The 17300-nt window shown below is 47.9% G+C and overlaps 7 protein-coding genes across 7 annotated transcripts; 2 read left to right on the forward strand and 5 right to left on the reverse strand.

The window, feature by feature from the left end:
• Window positions 1-70: 70 nt before the first annotated feature.
• On the reverse strand, window positions 71-1172 carry N7478_004280 (uncharacterized protein; the record flags this gene model as incomplete). Its single annotated transcript, XM_056920494.1, has 2 exons — window positions 71-662; window positions 727-1172. The coding sequence occupies 2 exons, from the start codon at window positions 1170-1172 to the stop codon at window positions 71-73; spliced, it is 1038 nt and encodes a 345-aa protein (XP_056778531.1).
• Window positions 1173-1723: 551 nt separating this feature from the next.
• Window positions 1724-3061, reverse strand: N7478_004281 (Spo7-like protein; the record flags this gene model as incomplete). The annotated part of the gene is made up of 1 exon (XM_056920495.1): window positions 1724-3061. The coding sequence occupies one exon, from the start codon at window positions 3059-3061 to the stop codon at window positions 1724-1726; it is 1338 nt and encodes a 445-aa protein (XP_056778532.1).
• A 629-nt stretch (window positions 3062-3690) lies between these two features.
• N7478_004282 (putative alpha/beta hydrolase) lies at window positions 3691-5475 on the forward strand (the record flags this gene model as incomplete). The annotated part of the gene is made up of 2 exons (XM_056920496.1): window positions 3691-3861; window positions 3931-5475. 2 exons carry the CDS (start codon window positions 3691-3693, stop codon window positions 5473-5475), a joined length of 1716 nt encoding a protein of 571 aa, XP_056778533.1.
• A 404-nt stretch (window positions 5476-5879) lies between these two features.
• N7478_004283 (uncharacterized protein) lies at window positions 5880-7187 on the reverse strand (the record flags this gene model as incomplete). The annotated part of the gene is made up of 1 exon (XM_056920497.1): window positions 5880-7187. The coding sequence occupies one exon, from the start codon at window positions 7185-7187 to the stop codon at window positions 5880-5882; it is 1308 nt and encodes a 435-aa protein (XP_056778534.1).
• A 3394-nt stretch (window positions 7188-10581) lies between these two features.
• On the forward strand, window positions 10582-11772 carry N7478_004284 (TatD family hydrolase; the record flags this gene model as incomplete). Its single annotated transcript, XM_056920498.1, has 1 exon — window positions 10582-11772. One exon carries the CDS (start codon window positions 10582-10584, stop codon window positions 11770-11772), a length of 1191 nt encoding a protein of 396 aa, XP_056778535.1.
• Window positions 11773-12205: 433 nt separating this feature from the next.
• N7478_004285 (Zn(II)2Cys6 transcription factor) lies at window positions 12206-14708 on the reverse strand (the record flags this gene model as incomplete). Its single annotated transcript, XM_056920499.1, has 3 exons — window positions 12206-13325; window positions 13382-14483; window positions 14642-14708. 3 exons carry the CDS (start codon window positions 14706-14708, stop codon window positions 12206-12208), a joined length of 2289 nt encoding a protein of 762 aa, XP_056778536.1.
• Window positions 14709-15636: 928 nt separating this feature from the next.
• Window positions 15637-16698, reverse strand: N7478_004286 (nuclear transcription factor Y subunit beta; the record flags this gene model as incomplete). The annotated part of the gene is made up of 4 exons (XM_056920500.1): window positions 15637-15858; window positions 15915-16042; window positions 16098-16208; window positions 16539-16698. 4 exons carry the CDS (start codon window positions 16696-16698, stop codon window positions 15637-15639), a joined length of 621 nt encoding a protein of 206 aa, XP_056778537.1.
• Between the last annotated feature and the right edge of the window lie 602 nt (window positions 16699-17300).

The following is a 17300-nucleotide window of genomic DNA, read 5'->3' on the forward strand; positions in this document are numbered from 1 at the left end:
GTCAAATTTTACCAATTTAGAATCTATCTAACAAAGGTCTCTAGCCATCATAATCCTTAATATCAAAACTCTATGCATTAACCCCAAACCACGCCCTAAGCTGTCTACCATCCCGATCAGAAACCGAAACAACACTATCCGATGTCCCATCTTTCCGTCTAACAAACCCATACCTCAACAAAGCCCCAATTTTAGCAGCCTGCTCCGCCAAAAACCTCATTCTCATCCGATCAACATGCGGCTCAAGCACCACGCTCGTCCAGAACTCATCCCAAAAACACTTCAGAAAGAACGCTTTACACTCATAATTTTTCCATTGTCTCAACCCCATATACCCTGTTGTAAGCCAAAGAATATCCAAATCCATACCGAATGGCAAGACCTTAGCGAGGGACCAGTCAACGATACCAGTAATCTCGTAGGTCGCTTCATCAACTCGGATATTCGTAAGTGATAAATTCCCATTCGTCAATACGAGACCGTACTCTTCACTGAAAAGCGTAGGGAGCAGACCGATGAGTCCATCGACCATGTGAGTCGGTAAAATAGAGGGAGCAAATTGCTTGAATTGGCGTAGTTGGTGGCGGATACCTGTTTGCCGTATGTAGAGCAGCTCTTGCGGTTTCATAGGTTGTTTGTTGGACCAAGATAAAGCGAAGAACCTAAAATAAATGAGTATATGATAATGATATCCAAATAACACACTTGGGAAAAGGGCATACATACCTAGCAAGATCACGAATAAAACTGGCTTGTTTTGCTTTTTGCTGTCGAGATAACTCTACCGAGCACCGTAAGGCACCGAGAAGAGATATCCCAGGCTGACAAGGCATAGTATAGATCGAGAGTGACGGCTTCGCCCTCGCCAACTTACCATAGTAGGTTGACTCAGGCGCCAAGGGCCCAAAAGTATCTTTCGCAAGCTTGACTATGTAGTCGATAAGTTCCGCCTTGGAATTATTCTCTCGGAATACCACAACGCGGTCTAGTGGAAGCGAGGAACAGTTGTTGCAGATAACAGAGTAGGACATTTCACTGAGGCTGTCTACTGATTTGATCTGCGTAGCGCCTGTGATGGATTCTGCGATATCGTCGCATTGTGTTGATGTTGGATGCTTTCGATCAATGAAGAAGGGGTACTGGGCCAGTTTGGCCCAGTCTATATCAGACATGGCTTGGGTATCTACCAGTGGATAGAAAGATCGGATTTTGGCTCTAACAGGAGCATAGTGCGCGATAGGTCTTGTACTCTTTAGCCCTTTATATAACAAAGCGAGCATAATGTTTGACATATGATGATGCCTATTCAATAGGATCCCTTGATAGGTCATGACGTGCATCTAGGTCTCTGAATAGGCGGCCTCTCTTTGTTGCTAGTCATTGGGTGAGTTAACCTTTGCATTTTATATCAGCCTTTCATTATATGCAGACTGAAACAAATGGATATACGCCTCATTGCAAGGGTGCAGAGTGAATAAAGAAACTCGACAAAGGATCTTGCAGCTGCCTCCTGGGATCTTTTGCAATACCTATCGGATCTATGAGGACCCATCGGAATACGATCTAAATGCATGTGGTTTGCACGTGCTAGCTTAATGACAAATCTCCAGTTACTGTAGTCAAAGTAGACCAGGGTAGGGACTAGTCGCATGCAAATGGAATAGTGAATAAAGAGCATGAATATAAAGCCTTGGCTTCTTGTGATATAGATAGTATGATTCAATTAAGGTACAGAAGTTGGTATAGTCTCTTTATCCCTCTCCGTCATGGGCAAAATACCTGACTCTTCGGATGAGAATGATGGCGTCCGTATACCCTCTCGGACTTGTGCCTGAGTTAGGGGCGATGGACCACGTCGCGAGGCCCTAGAACCCTTTCGCTTTCGCTGTTGAGGGGTCTGCTCAGTACCCGATAAAGACGGAGTCGTACTTCCACGGCGGGGCCGTCCAGACCCAGATCGCGAAGGAGGCCGATCCTCAGGAGTAGGACTGCAAGATGATGTACGAGAATGGGTAGATTCAGGACGGCGCACAGGTCTATGATCTTGACTAAGCCGAGAAGAAATAGATGAATGATGCTGATGGCGAGGTTTCGGCGGTTCTCCGTCCAAAGACCGGTGCAAAGTCGCTGCTACCAGACGTCGACGCTGAGAAGCACGCCATCCCAAACCAAGCCGCCAAAGCCATCCGCCTTCGGACTGAGCAAGTTGGCGCTCGCGCTCGCGCAGTTTCTGACGCAGCTGAATTCGGCGCTCATTCTCCTTCTCCCAGAAATCCGTACGGTAGTCGTCCCAATTCTCCCGAAACTCCGGTGAAAAAGACTTAGGCAGCAGTAGAAGACGGATATAGTCACCTCCAGAACTGAGATCTTCCTCTACCAGCCCGGTCTCACTATCCCCACCATTGTAATACTGCTGATAATGCTGCCGACTACCGCGCTTATCGGAAGGATGACGCTCGACGAAATGGAAGTTGCCTGAGGGGGAGGGGAAGAATGGGAGGGAAAATGGAAATAGGAACGACACATATGATAACAGTTCCTGCCACCATGGTCCTCGTATGACGATGATCTTTGTATTCATGCTGCGCAGGCCACGATTGGCAACAGCGAGCCAGCGCCGTGGCCAGCGGATTCCACGTTCCCACTGCCCTGTTCCCCAAACAAGCAGAGCAGTTACAACCCCACCAAGTAGGGCGACTTTCTCTCCCATCTCAACCACCCAATAAACCGAGCCACCAACTCCGCGGCCATCTTCTCGCGGGCGAAGAAACAATGCATAGACAAAATAGGCGATCCATGCCGCCAGGAGTAACAGAAAGAAGGTGTTTTGCCGACGTCGCTCACGTAAGGCCAGGTACTGTGCGCGCAGGGATGCTTCAAGGATCAATAGGTTCAAGTAGATTTGGGGCGGCGAAGAGGGGAGAGTTGCCAGGGGGTCCGGGGTCGAAGGTCGGTTTGTAGATGAAGTAGTTTGTGTAGAGTTGCTCGTCATGGGTTCTGGTGTAGGAGCGCGGGCTTCGGGCGCTGCGCCCTTAACAATCTGGTCTAAAGGAGTTGTCATGGTAAATAAGACGATAATCCCGCAGATAACAACGATCCGTGTAAATTAACGGCCGACGCGGCCCAGTGCGGTCATCCTCGCAAATTTATTGAGGAACTGGAGGAGAAGGAGTGAGTTCGGGAAGTTGAAGTGTGAAGTGGAATCTGCAGATCGCGACATCATTGCTTTCTCGGCTTCCGCCTTCCACTTCTCTCCCCTTGACATCTATCGCATACTCCGCTATATACCGAGGTATAGATTGAACCAGGGGAGTTTACTCTTTCTACGCCGTTCTCTTGTCAAGTCTAGCTGTCATTTTTTTTTATTTTAAGGTTTCCTCACGAAATCCGGTTTCTATAGCTCATACCTCTCCATAACGTATGCGTCTGTTGCCTTGTCGGGGTTAAGCGGCGTGGCCCATTTGTCTCCGGGAATTTCTAAGGTTTCGCCGTTTGCCTTCTGTCGACTTCTTCAACCACCTGTCCATGAACACTGTGCCTTATATTCTTCCAGCGACAGTAAAGATCTATCAGCTTGGTTCTCATCCAGCCAAACTGTTCCATCTTCCCCGCCTACGACTACGGAGGGCTTATACTCCACCTCTGACATTCTTTGCCACCTACTCGACTGGGCGTCGCAAATCCTCCTCAATGGCGTCCGAATCGCTTAACCAGTCTGAGGCAGATGTCCGCGGCCAAAACAATCGCGGCTCATCTCCACAGCGTCCTGAGGGTACCCCATATGCAACTCGCGCCGCTGCTGGGGCAAAAGCCGCAAGCGCATTCTTCCCTTTGGGATACAAAGAAGGCTTCAGCCAATGGGTACGTTATACCTATATTTAGATCATTTTTGATCCGAACGTAACGCTAACAAACAATTCATGATTATAGTGGGCTCGAATACCTGCCGCCAACGCGGAACACAAAGTTCTTTCCTACCTACCGTACCTAGGTCAGCAAGTCCCGACCCACCTACAGACAGGTACAACATCAGACTTCCCGAATGGAAGCATCCCGAGCAGCCTCCAAACCGCAGACCACAATCAGCAAGGCGAAATATCCACCAACTCTCGCGATGATCCTTACGGCCCCCGCCGATGGAGTTCCAGCATGGTGGAGCTAAGCGGGAAATATCGGGCTCTAAACGAATTCTCAGTGGAGAGAGTCGGTGAAGAAGCTGACCAGCACCTCGTAATGCTACACGGATACGGAGCTGGTCTGGGATTCTTCTACAAGAACTTCGAACCATTGAGTCGTCTGAAGGGATGGCAACTTCATGCGCTCGATATGCTAGGCATGGGCCGTAGCACTCGTCCACCATTCAAGATTAAAGCCAAAGAGCGCGAAGAAGCTATTCGTGAAGCTGAAGCATGGTTCGTCGACGCGCTAGAAGAATGGCGTATTAAGCGCAAAATCGATCGATTTACTCTCCTTGGCCATAGTCTTGGAGGTTACATGGCCGTTGCGTACGCTCTTAAGTACCCCGGCCACCTTAATAAGCTCATCCTTGCGTCCCCCGTCGGTATCCCCGAGGACCCATACGCAGTCACTGCAGACGTGACCGAGCCATCTGATTCCACACTCCCCAATGAACTAACCCAGGACCAACGAGAAATCACAGCTTCAGCAGCAACACCAGGCACAGCACCAAAGACCAGCGATGGAAGCTTCATTACGGGCCGAAACCCCGATCCAAAGACAAAGGAGCCACCACGCCGGAATATGCCGAAATGGTTCGCTTATTTATGGGAAGCTAATATTTCCCCATTTAGTCTTGTGCGCTGGACAGGTCCTTTCGGTCCACGTATAGTATCAGGCTGGACGTCGCGTCGCTTTTCACATCTCCCCGCTGAAGAAGCTAAGGCACTGCACGACTACTCTTATTCTATCTTCAGTCTTCGTGGAAGTGGTGAATATGCGCTGGCGTATATCCTCGCACCTGGCGCATTTGCACGCAGCCCTCTCATTCGTCGCATCGATGGCGTAGGACGCCAGTTGATTCAATCGGGCAATAGCCCACTTCCAACCACTACAATGGCTACCTCTTCTCCGTGCTCTATCCTCGCAAAGGCTGCTTGCCAAAAGGCCACACCAGAAGACGCATCCACTCCTCCTCCTGTCTCTGTTTCAAATGCCCCGTCTGAGCCTCCAGCTGCTCGACGGGAAACTGGTCTCCCCATTGTCTTCATGTATGGTGACCACGACTGGATGGATGTTTCCGGTGGCCATGCTGCTGTAACTCGTTTAGAAGAAGAGAAGCGCCGGGCACTGGCTGATGCTTCACCTGAAGAACGACAGAAAGAACAAGGATCTGCTAAGGTTGTTGTCATCAAGAGAGCAGGACATCATCTATACTTGGATGGATGGGAAGATTTCAATCGGGTGATTTTGTCCGAGATGGAAGATGTTGATTTGCGGGAGAGGGCGTCATCATAAGCCCATTATGTCGATCATGAACATGCGTGTACCTGTTGGCTGTACATTATCATGATGCATGATCATCTACGAATAATTGACTTTAGAGCGGGAACTGGGAACCCTTCGTGTCCCAGTGGGGTGTTTTCATACTGTTTTACGGCGTCGGTGCAGGAACCTTGGAGATTGTGTGATTTCCCAAGATTGTTTCCTATATATTGTATATCTTCTCTCTAGACATAGATCCAAACATTGAGACAGCATCATCGTGATGCTTCATATCTACAATCTTCTTCTCCAGCCATATGTGCTTTCAATATGTACAGAAAAATAAAATAGACAATTTGGGTACGACATATGCACCTCATCCCAAACTACTATGCCGTGCAACAATAGTCAGAGATCAGTATTCTCAGCTTAGACCCTCACGCCAGGCGCTCCCCAATAGAATCACCCCACGCATGAGGACCCGAGAGACTCCGCCTCCGATGTCTCACACTAGTAGGGTAATGTGCCATGAAACGAGTCAGCTGTGAGGGTGAATCACGATCTCCAGCACCAGGCGAAGCTCCTCGACTAGAAATAGGACTCGCCATAGTCGAATAGGACGATACGGGAGCTCCACCAGGCCTGGGAAATGCAAAATAACCACCTCCTCCGGTCATTCCACTCACCTCACTAGCGCCATAGCTAGCTATATGCGACGCAGTGCGAGTCGGTAGCGGGCGCATGGAAGATCGTTGCATAGGAGAGTAAGGCTGCATGAAGGACTGCCGTACTGTTGACGGTGAGACCGACCGACTTGGTATATGGTCTGGTCTCGTAGACAGCGAAAGGGAAAGACCGCTTCCATTCCGAAGATCAGCCGTAGAGAGTGCAGAGGTTGTATGTGAGCGGTGATGATGCCTACGCGCTGGGTATTGGGTATTGACATGTGTATGTGCATTTGAATGCGAAGGTGGTTTGTAAAAGCTTGAAGAAGCCGACATAAGTGCATATGAGCTACTCATAGACCCGGTGCGCGGGCTATTCATAGCCGATGGCGTCGCAGATCCAGCTCCAAAAGTGATAACCTGAGACGGAAGCTCAAGGCGATCATTTAAAGACATCCAAGCGCGTTCATCAGCATCTATCTCATCATTAACATCCCCCTCACCTTCCCCAAGAATACTATGAGCAGATGAAGAAGAAGCCGAGCTAAGAGGCTTCTCAGCCCCATTAACACTGCGCGGCTTCGAGCGCGATGAAGGGTACGAGCGCCAACCACCCACACCTTCGAAATCCCTTTTCTCATCCCCACTAACAGGGATACGAGTATACTCTACCGAGGACGACGATGAAGCAAGATGATGAGCCTCGATCATACTCCGGGCGTAATTTTTCTTTTTTTTGCGTTTAGAATAATCATCTTGAAGTCCGTTGAAAGTCCATGATGAGATGGGATCATTATTTCGACGGGACTGAATGAGACTGTAGGCGGAGTTTCGTCTCGAATTACCGGATACTGGTGTTTGTGGTTCGGAGGGGGCGAAAGGTAAGAATGAACTTGTTGTAGATGTCGGGAGGGTGAAGAAGTTGGCGACTATTGCGTAACCGAGTTCAAGGTAGACGACTGATAGTCGGAGGAGAAGAGTGAAAAGGGCGAATGTGATGGTTAGACATGCTGAGGTGACGAGGGGGATTGAGATAAGTATGAGCACTGGTAGTGCTAATACGGTGGAGACGAAGTCCATCCTGGGGTAGATGGGGAAGGAGGCTGGGGTCGCAGCTTCCTTTTAAAGCCCCCGCATTGAGTGTACACAAAGTTCCATATTTAGCTTTGTTCTCATGCTTATGTGCAGGTCTTTCCAGAAGTCTTTCCAAGGGCAATTGCACAGGTCTTTATGCACAATCTTCTGACTCTGATTCGACAGTTTTCAGTCGCGGTTTCTCGGATTTTATTTGTCTGGACTCTCTAAAAACATGCATGTGATAATCCCCCACTTACATCATCCGACTTGCTTTTAACGGGCCATTAATTTATTCAAGGTCACATTCAGTACTGATATTCTAGCCGCTCTTGATTACTAGCAATTGAAGAGAATTCTGGAATATGATCTCTGCAGGTCATCTTGTAATGCCTGATCCATCCTCACAGTTGCTTGCTTCTTTTCCCAGCGACGAACCAGCTCCGATCTCCCACTTTGGTCATAACAGTCTGATACTTTCACCCCCCCCCCCCCCACCGAAGAAGTGTCACATTGCGCCGACGTAGCGCTGCCACTGACAGTAGACTGGGATCATGATTTTCGAATCGTGACCGGGTATTCTTCACCATCTTATGTTTTGCCAATTCAATGTGAGGCCCAAAGCGATGTTGAACCTTCCACCGATTATCTTCTAAGCTCATGCATGCATGGCCCTAGGTCAATCCACCGGGTGAGAACAAGACATAATTCCTCTTTCCCCAGATAAACCCTCTCTAGCATCCACGATACTCTACATTTTATACAGCGTTGTTGCTGGTGTGACGATTCATTTCGAGTCTCGAGAATGGCGCTACTAGTATGCTGGCATACCCCTATAAAGCCAGGTATAGGGCCGAGAGTGACCATACTGCGCAAATCATCGGCATTTGCCATGGCTATCATCTGTATTCTCAAGCAGAGACTTGGTTTGTTAGAGCAGATCCGAGCGTCAACCGACATGAGAGTTGTCATAGCAGGTGAACCATGATATCTAGATATTTCTCCTGGATCATGAGTATTGACCTCGGTGTGTAATAGTGACTCAATGGGCCTTCCGAATTGTGGGCCATAGAAGAATCTTCGCATAACAAGATGCGCATGAACAAAGTGGATCTGGTAGATATCATTGCAGGGTCAGGGTCATGAAGCAAAGGATATCCCAGACACCTATTCCAATAATCTGAATTCCAATTATTTGGATTCAGTTTACAGCTTGGCAACTTGAATCGAAGATCTGGTCGTCTGACCCGTTGCCAAAAATGAAACCGTTGCCAGATATAGCAGTGATAGTATAACGGCAGATTCTGAGAAAGTCGAGCGGGGAAGTTGGATCTCGTTTGATTGAGAAGTTTTATTTTTTTGGCGCTCGTTGATATTGTTGTTCTCGCGGGGCATCGTTGTGGAAGAAAACATCGTTATTGAAGCAATACATCATATGATGGTTGCATAAGACGAGGCAGGCCAAGTCAACGGGCGATATGTAGCCGCCTATCATCCATAAGAGTTCAAGAGGAAGCTTCGTCAAGTCCATCTTCAGATGTTTTTGGTTTGTTGGCAATTTGTGTTTTTTCTCGAGGGTTGTGAGGTTCATAGTTGTGCAAAATAGGGTGATGGTGTGAATATCAACTAAAGTCCAACTAATAGCACTTGAGGATATCTCCAGGGCTAAATATGGAAGTCCCGTGATCCAATACAGGTGCCTACATCATCATGTTGCTTGCTTAACGAAGGTTCCTTCCTCTTTCTCTTCTCTTTAGGGCTTCGGCGCGGTTGTTTTTCGTTCGGACGCTACATACAGGCTTTGATCCCGAGGTATCTTCTTTCGAGAACCTCAATCATTATACTGGAGCGACTATTTCAGAAACTCAAACACTCAAATACAAACAACTTATATCATCAATCAACCAATATGATCCTTGGCACAAACGTATCATTTCGCTTAGTTCACCTGATCACCTGGGCAAGCAAAGACACACCTGTATAGTATTCAATCCATTCACTCGCATCATAAAGCTATTAGCCTTAGAACTCAGGAGCCTGATATTATAGAAAGTTATTCTGATCTCTATATATACGTGTAGCTATGATCAGAACCGACACGTGGTGATGATGTTAGTGATAATGATACGCCTCATCACATCGCGTGTTCTATCTCTCACAATTTCTCCTTTCCATCTCTGGCTTAGCTAAAAGACTTTCAAAGTATTATAAACCTGGAAAGCCATCTCATTTAACCCACCAAACCAGACACGCTTCAAGCCAGACACGCTCCAAGACAGACGCAGCTAAAGATGGGGCTGACTGGCCTTCCTCTTGAGTTGTTGCTCATGGTAGCCGACTTCCTGTCGCCCATCGACTTAGCTTTTCTCGCGTTATGCAATCACCTTCTGATGTATTACTTCGACCAAGAAGTCTTCTTTCACCATGCCAAATATCGTCCGCATAAATTTCAGCATGACAAACACAAGCGAACGAAAAAAAAAACCCAGAGTTGCTGATTCGACTTTCTCGGGACTGGCCCCTCTATCTTTGGAAGCACATCGCCCTACTAGATATCTCATATCAGGAGGAAACATGGAGGACACAAAGATTGAATGAAGAGCCCGAGCTGAAATGCATAGTGCAATACCCTGATGGCCCTTTCTATGGTGATTCAACTTTTTCACCTCCAGGGCGCGATGCAGCGATTCAACCATGGGCCCCAATTTGGCACCACTACCGAGTCATTGTCTTACACTGAGGTCGCCCTTCACTATCTGCGCCGGCTAGACTATCAATTATGAGCTCGGCTACGTGTCCTTGTAATAAATTTTTGTCCCCTAGATTACCAAAGATTCTCGTAGTGTCACAAAAGTTGTAGTCTTGGACTATATTGCACTTCTAATCCGAATATCAATGACCAAGTAAGCAAATGATCGGAAAATAACCGCTCTCCTTCTACTTATACTCACCATTATACTGTAATTTTAATAAGACAACCCTCAGTTTTGCAAGTGTCCCATTGGCAGATTGGCAGGTTGGCATACTCCAGATGGGGAAACGGAGTCGTCTTTTGAGATGGCCAAATGATGAGCAATTTTGACTTAGTACCATAATCTAGATATTAGATCCGGTGGAATGGGTATCAAAGTAGAGATGCAGATAAAAAGAAGGTTCAAGGTACTAGCGATTTAAGTATACCAAACTGTTGTATCTTTGAGCAATATAATGGGCTATCGATGCGCGTCAGAACTATAACGAGGCTCATGAGGCTCTAGTAAATACTATCCTTGTAAAAGCGGCGGCAGTTCCGACCAAGAAGCCCCACCCGACTTGGCAAAGCAACCTTAACCTTGAAACTCCGCCCAAACGCGCATAACGTCAATGGATAAACCTATTCTCTCACACTTGCCCTTTCATCATGTCCTCCAACAATGAATTTCCATGGGACATCGGCGTTTACGACGCCCACTGCCACCCCACCGACACCATGGCCTCTATCGCCAGTATACCCCACATGAAGGCCAGGGCACTGACCGTCATGGGTACCCGGGGTGAAGATCAAGAGCTTGTACAGCAAACCGCACAGTCTCTCAATGCACAGAATCCACTACAAGAAGACCGGATAATACCTTGCTTTGGCTGGCATCCGTGGTTCTCACATCAAATACTCATCGACAATACCCAGGGGACCGATTCAGCATCACAAGATGCACAGCCACAACCGCAGCCACAGACACAGACAGAGACAGATATAGATGCAAAGAAGAAACATTACACAGCTGTCCTCGCACCGTCGGTAGTTGAGGATGAAGAATTTCTCAACTTCTTATCAACACCCATCCCCATTTCACAACTTATTGCCGACACCAAGAAGCGGCTGGAATCTCATCCCTATGCCCTTGTTGGAGAGATTGGCCTTGATAAATCATTCCGATTACCTGGTGCATGGACCGTGAAAGAACTAGGTAGCCGCGACGAACAACTTACGCCCGGATCAAGGGAGGGCCGACCTCTTTCCCCGTATAAAGTGAAACTAGAGCATCAGAAGGCATTGCTCAAATGCCAGCTTCAGCTCGCGGGCGAGATGCAGCGAGCAGTCTCGGTACACAGTGTACAAGCCCATGGTGCTGTCTTCGATGTCTTGAAGGAATTATGGGCAGGCCATGAAAAAGTTACCTTGTCACGGCGACAAAGGGAAAGGCGTCAGGACGCAGAAGGGGCGCTCTCAGAAGACTCGGAGCATGAACAAGAAGCTTCTTTGAAGGATTTGAAGCCGCTGCAGTTTCCTCCACGCATCTGTATGCATTCGTATTCTGGACCTGTGGAGCCTATTCGGCAGTATATGAACAAGAAGAACCCCTCTGATGTCTATTTCTCTTTTTCTGCTGTGATTAATTTTACTGGGGCGGGGCTACGGAAGGTGTGTGATGTGATTAAGATGTTACCTGAAGATCGCATTTTGATCGAGAGTGATCTCCATACAGCTGGTACGCAGATGGATGAATTACTTGAGGAAGCTGCACGTCAAGTGTGTGAGATCCGAGGCTGGGAGCTGCGAAAAGGTGTTCAGCAGCTCGCTGATAATTGGAAACGGTTTATCTTTGGTTAATAGATACGATGCCTTCATTATATCCCCCCTTGGCATACTGCAGCTCAGGATGGAGGATTATGATCATGTACATGTCCCATTGTTGCATAGCCGGGGAGCATTCAGTCATTATTAGAATTGCAGAGAACTAAAGGTGATTACGCTCGGAAATATTTCGCAACTGTCTTATAAACATCTTTATGTATTTCTATGAAGTAAATTGTGAAAAGAAACGGTGTATATAATGAAGACATGGTATCGTGGTGAAGCTTTTGAGAGCCTTGCGGTCATCCGTGCCTTGCGTAGTCTCGTTTCGTCGTCAGGTCACGAGTAGTGTGTGATGGAGAATGTGGGGTATTTAGGTAGATATAAGATGATGAGAGGAGGTTGATAGACATTTCGAAATTAGCCTGGATATATCCCGGTCTTGCATGTACATTCTCAAGAAGAGATACTAGGCAGGCGGCATCCAGCTTCCATCTTGCATGAGATCTGCCATCGGCGTATCCTGCCAATAAATCTGCCTCCATTCGTTTTCTAACTCAAGAAGACCATCTCCAGCCATCGGCATCGCGAGTTCAGAATCCGTGAAGGAAAAGAGTTGTCTCCAGTCGGGATAATCGCGAGTTTGATCCATTTGATCCACTTGCATAGCATTCGAAGCACTCGAGTATGGGTCTCTTTCCAATGGACCAACATTAAGTCGAAGAGGTGCTGTAATCCAATTATCGAATTGTGGAGTAGGTTGCGGCGATAGTGTTGACTGCTGTATAGGAGTATGTGTTGATTCGGGGGTGGGTACGCCAAATGACATGGGGCGTGGTGTATGTACAGCTTGTAAGGCTGCTGCTGCTTCGACGGCTGTGAGAGGAATCTTGCTGGAAGACGAAATTCCATTATATGACTTGGATCGGTCAGTAGTCGCCATGCGAAGATCTTCCTGGAGACGTTTGGAGTTTTCAAAGAGTCGCAGAATTGTGCCTGCATGAACCCAGTACTGAGCCAGTTCTCGTAAGGAATAAGATGCGGAGTCGAATCGGCGCAAGGCGTTGATTGCAAGAACAGGATTGGAAAAGCGAAGCTCGACACGAACTTGAATCATAGCTGTGAACAGATTGTGGACACCGGTGTACCACAGGAACTTCAGTCGATCGTTCATTCTGAGTTCTTCAAAGATAGAAGCAATGACTCCAGCAGCTGCACTGCAAATTTCTGCGTCGTGCGGACCGTAGTCATCAGAGTAGGCCGATGCTCTTGGATGAGGTCGATGAAGGAGAATTAAGAAATTGTTATAGGTGAGATGTAGCATAGCAGACCATGGGTCCATGTCGGATGCTCGAAGACGTAAATTATCAGGGAGTTTTAACGACCAATTTGCGAGAGATTCATCGGCTTCCTGAAGAACGGCCTTTCGTCGCTCATCGCTGGCCCGGAGTCCGAACCGATCCCTTATCAAGTAGGAAATCATAGTACATAGTTCTGTGAAGTGAATCACAAACTCGGCTTGCACACGGGGTCCACAATTTTCAAAGTCAGCCGGTGTTAAAGGCGAAACATCAGAGTCATCGAGATTTCTAAAGAACGAAATTAGTGGAAAATCCAGAATTAGAGATAAAGCATGACTGCTTACATAGCTTGTGGCCGTCCGTATGAAAGAGAGACCATCACATCAAATTGGACCAGGATATACCAGCATCGTCTCCACATTCGTCTGTCTCGAGTGACAAAGCGACTTGAGACTGGATTTCTATGCATACCTAAGCCAGTAGCAATTCGAGCAGCCACGCCGACCCAAAAGTGAGCGTCTGCAGCTACATCATCATCAGAGCTATCCGAATGCCAAGTTAATAACAAGGCAGTTTGGACTAAAATATCTCGATTTCGCTCAACGCGATTATCGAACAGATATTTGGTACGGCGGAAGAATATTTCTTTTAAAGCATCGCGCTCCGCTTTTCCGCGAGTGACGTGTGCTCCAACAAGAAGTATAGCTTGAAGCAACAAAACAGGAGGGGGATCTGAAGGGTCCCGATTTCGGTATTGTGCCATGAACAGATCCTCGTCAACAATTGGATACCCTGGATTAACATAGGTGAAGTATGCTTGAACCAGCTCATCTGCGAGTGCCGGTTCGGGAAGTGTAAGCGCATCCATCAAAAGTTGATCATGACCAGTCTTCATTTGCCTCCTAGGAATTTCATTGCTGGCAAAATGATATACATCATCATCTTGATCTCGCTGCTGCCGAATCAAAAATGACATGTTCGAATGTTCATGACCGACATAGAAAGCGCGAACACCCCTTTGGATTTCTCTTTGGCCAGATTCTTCTTCATCGATCAGTTTCACAAGATGTTGCTCCATCTCTGTGTGAGCCTCGTGGGCGTGTGACAGGTCTGGGCCTTGGCGAAATGGTTCTGTAGCATTGGACAAGAAGGTTTGCTGCGGGGGGTTATTTCCAATCGCAGGGCTGCCTCCAAATGCAGTTGGAAAGCTTGGCGGCAGCGGCGTGCCGGCTGAAGTTGTAGGGTTGGCTGCATGATCAGATGTCGGTAAAGGCCGAGATCGGATCGGAACGGGATCAAGAATCGAGCGGACAGCGAGTCGTTTTTTCTTTTCATGGATGCGGCAATCAGTCTTGCCGGAGGTGCGACAGTTTGTGCAAGGGGTTCCGACGACTCGGGCATCGCAGCGAACTTTGCGCCGGTGACAGTGAACACAGGCAGCGGAACCTAGAGCTTTTTTTGAGTCATCGGTTAGCGAGTCCGTTATCTCTGGTCACTCGAAATGCAATTCAATGGCAGAGGTGGGGATTGTATGACCTGGGGGGAAACCCAGGTACTCCTTATGAAATTCTCTTCCTACAATCAACTCATGAGGTGAGTCTTACCTTGTTTGCGCTTGCTCACCCCATCGCCCGGGAGCGGCGAGGAGGCGTTATCGTTGGGGGTGGACATTGTAGAAGGATCATTGGCATCATCCCATGTGCAGATCGACCAAACATCTGCATTCTTCGATGAAGAAACAAATCACGCCTGTATTTTTCAAGGCATCATGAGAAGCAAAGACGATTACCCGAGGTTAAAGAAACTCTCCATGCGACAACGAAAGCGAAAAAGTTTGGGAAAGCGAGAACTGCGGGATCGGGTCCGGTGGAGCTCACGTGGATGCGGAGAACTTTGTGTGGGCGGTGGGATTATGTAACAAATAGAAAAGCGTTGGAGAAACCCTAGAACTGCATCTATACTAATGAATTGTAAGGAGGAAATGCAGTAATTAGAGGAAAGCAAGTCACAGTCAAAATCAAAACAAAGAGGTAGAGAATTTTGCCGAAGAGATAAGAACGGAAGGATTAGGAGGAACCTTAACTAGTATCAAACATCTACTCCGTACAGTAGCGTGAGAATTGGGTCCATCTGCAACTATATGGCCAATCATGATACTGGAGGTTAACAGGGCTGATCACAGGGCTTATCGAGGATTTGTAACCGCAGGGGGTTTGTCTTGCTTCTAAGCGGCCCTAGTGGACTTGGAGAGAAAAGACATCATAAATACAAGGTCGCCCAGATCATATATCCGCCCATGAATTCCCATCACAACTCCATAACATACCAGACAAGTGGCCCTCGTTTGCAGGAACCAACATGTCGCCAGAAAAAAGAAGGGTAAAAAAAAGTGATTCAAAACAGTAAAAAAAACCCAACACGCATAAGCCGAATCCGAGTCCTGTGCCCAGTACATCATGTTCAAAAAACACAATATCAGTACAGAGCGCGAATGAATTGACACTGTAGAACGACACCAAGGACTTCCGCACATCTCACAATGCGGTCATTTAGATCAATAATCAAAAGTCAACGACGCCGTTGTTTGAACACTCAACGTCTAGTATGAGTCACCAGCACCATTGTGAGGTTGGCCTACCATGGGAGGGTACCCATATGCGGATGCGTCTTGTTCAGATGGATCAATACCGGGGTTCAGAATACTGTTGGCACCATCTCCTGCCTCTGGAAATCCAGGGCGGCCCTGAGAACCGCCTCCTCCTGGACCGCCATAACCGCTGCTACCAGGTCGGGGCTGGTTCTCACCACGGGCTGATTGAGTCTACAATAAACATTAGCGCATGCACTTGCATCACATTCATGGAAACGAAAGCTTACCTCGCGGTACTTGGAAAGGTAGATTTTAAGAGCTTCAGCGTAGTTCTCAAAGCCAAGGGATGTCATGGCGAACAAGATATCTTCACCGTTAACAGTCTTGCGCTTCTCCTGCTGACACTTCTCGGAAGCTTTTTGAAGAGTCAATATCAGAACAAAACGAGCGGTTTCCTGGGTGTGACTTACCCTCGCTGGTGATAAACGAGATGAACTCGCTCACACACTCCTGCATGCATTCTTTTGCTTCCTTTGCTATCTTGGCATTGTCGGGCAAAGCGAGTTTCATGATACGAGCAACTATGATAATCGCATGTTAGCATCATGAACCCACAGCGAGACACTCGAGAGTCATCGTATGCGATGAGTGAAAGGTCATATGAAGAGAATAATCGTGAGGGGTATTATATCTTTCAAAATACGGCAGTATATGGCGCGGGGTTCAAAACACAAGCAAAGAGGAGATGTAAATAGCAAAAGTCCGCTATTCTGGAGATAAAGTTGGGTGGGTTTGTGAAAGGGCGTGTGTATGGTAAAGGCGGGGAAGGCCAAAAGTAACCGGCAGCGGCCAGCAGTAAGGTACGCGCAAATCAGAACAACAGAAAAGAGATGCACGAAGACGCAACTAACCATTTGCAATCGGGAGCCACCGATCTTGCTCCTTCACTTCAAACTCGCCCTGTCCCTGTCCGGTCGGATCGTGCTGGTCTTTGTCCATTTGGTCTTGCTCTTCACCCGACTGAACCTCGGGGTCAAGTTCCGGCTCTTTGGATGGTGAGGCCGACGACATGGTTATGAGTGGTTTGAAAAATGCGCTAGACTTCGGATCGGGCGACAACAACTGGGGCGTATATTTGCTCTGTTGGCAGGACCACGTCAGATCTGAATGCCCGGCGCGCGATCAATTCCGATGCAGACAGCCCGACACGAATGACAGGATCGGAAACAGGAGGGAATAAGGTATTGGCTGGGTACGAACCGCTTCACACACAGCAAACTCAAGGCAGGAACGTCAGCCAAGTGGGGGATTTGGCAATAATGCGCTGTGGCTTCCTGTACTGGCGACGCGCGCAATGACACCCGATTAGCTCTTGTGCACCGAAAAAGGAAAGGATTAGAAATCGAGGGAGGGTTTCAGCGGTCAAGCGGAATGCGATCGCGTTGCACCAGTCACTGCAGTGCCAAATAACAATTATGCGCGCCTCGCGAAAGCCAGCTGGATTGTGACGCGGGATGCAACACGGAAAGTGTCGAGAGTGGGTCGGATTGGGGGAGGAGCCCAACTGTCCGACGGTCGCACGTTGCGCAGGGGTGAGGGGGAAGATGGGGGCATGTCAAGCTACCTTTTTTGGGTAAAGAGGAGATCCAAAGAACTGGATTGTCAAACTTATT

Source organism: Penicillium angulare (assembly GCF_028827245.1).
Source record: "Penicillium angulare strain IBT 27051 chromosome Unknown utg000004l_segment0_segment0, whole genome shotgun sequence".
NCBI classification, from domain to species: Eukaryota; Fungi; Ascomycota; class Eurotiomycetes; order Eurotiales; family Aspergillaceae; genus Penicillium; species Penicillium angulare.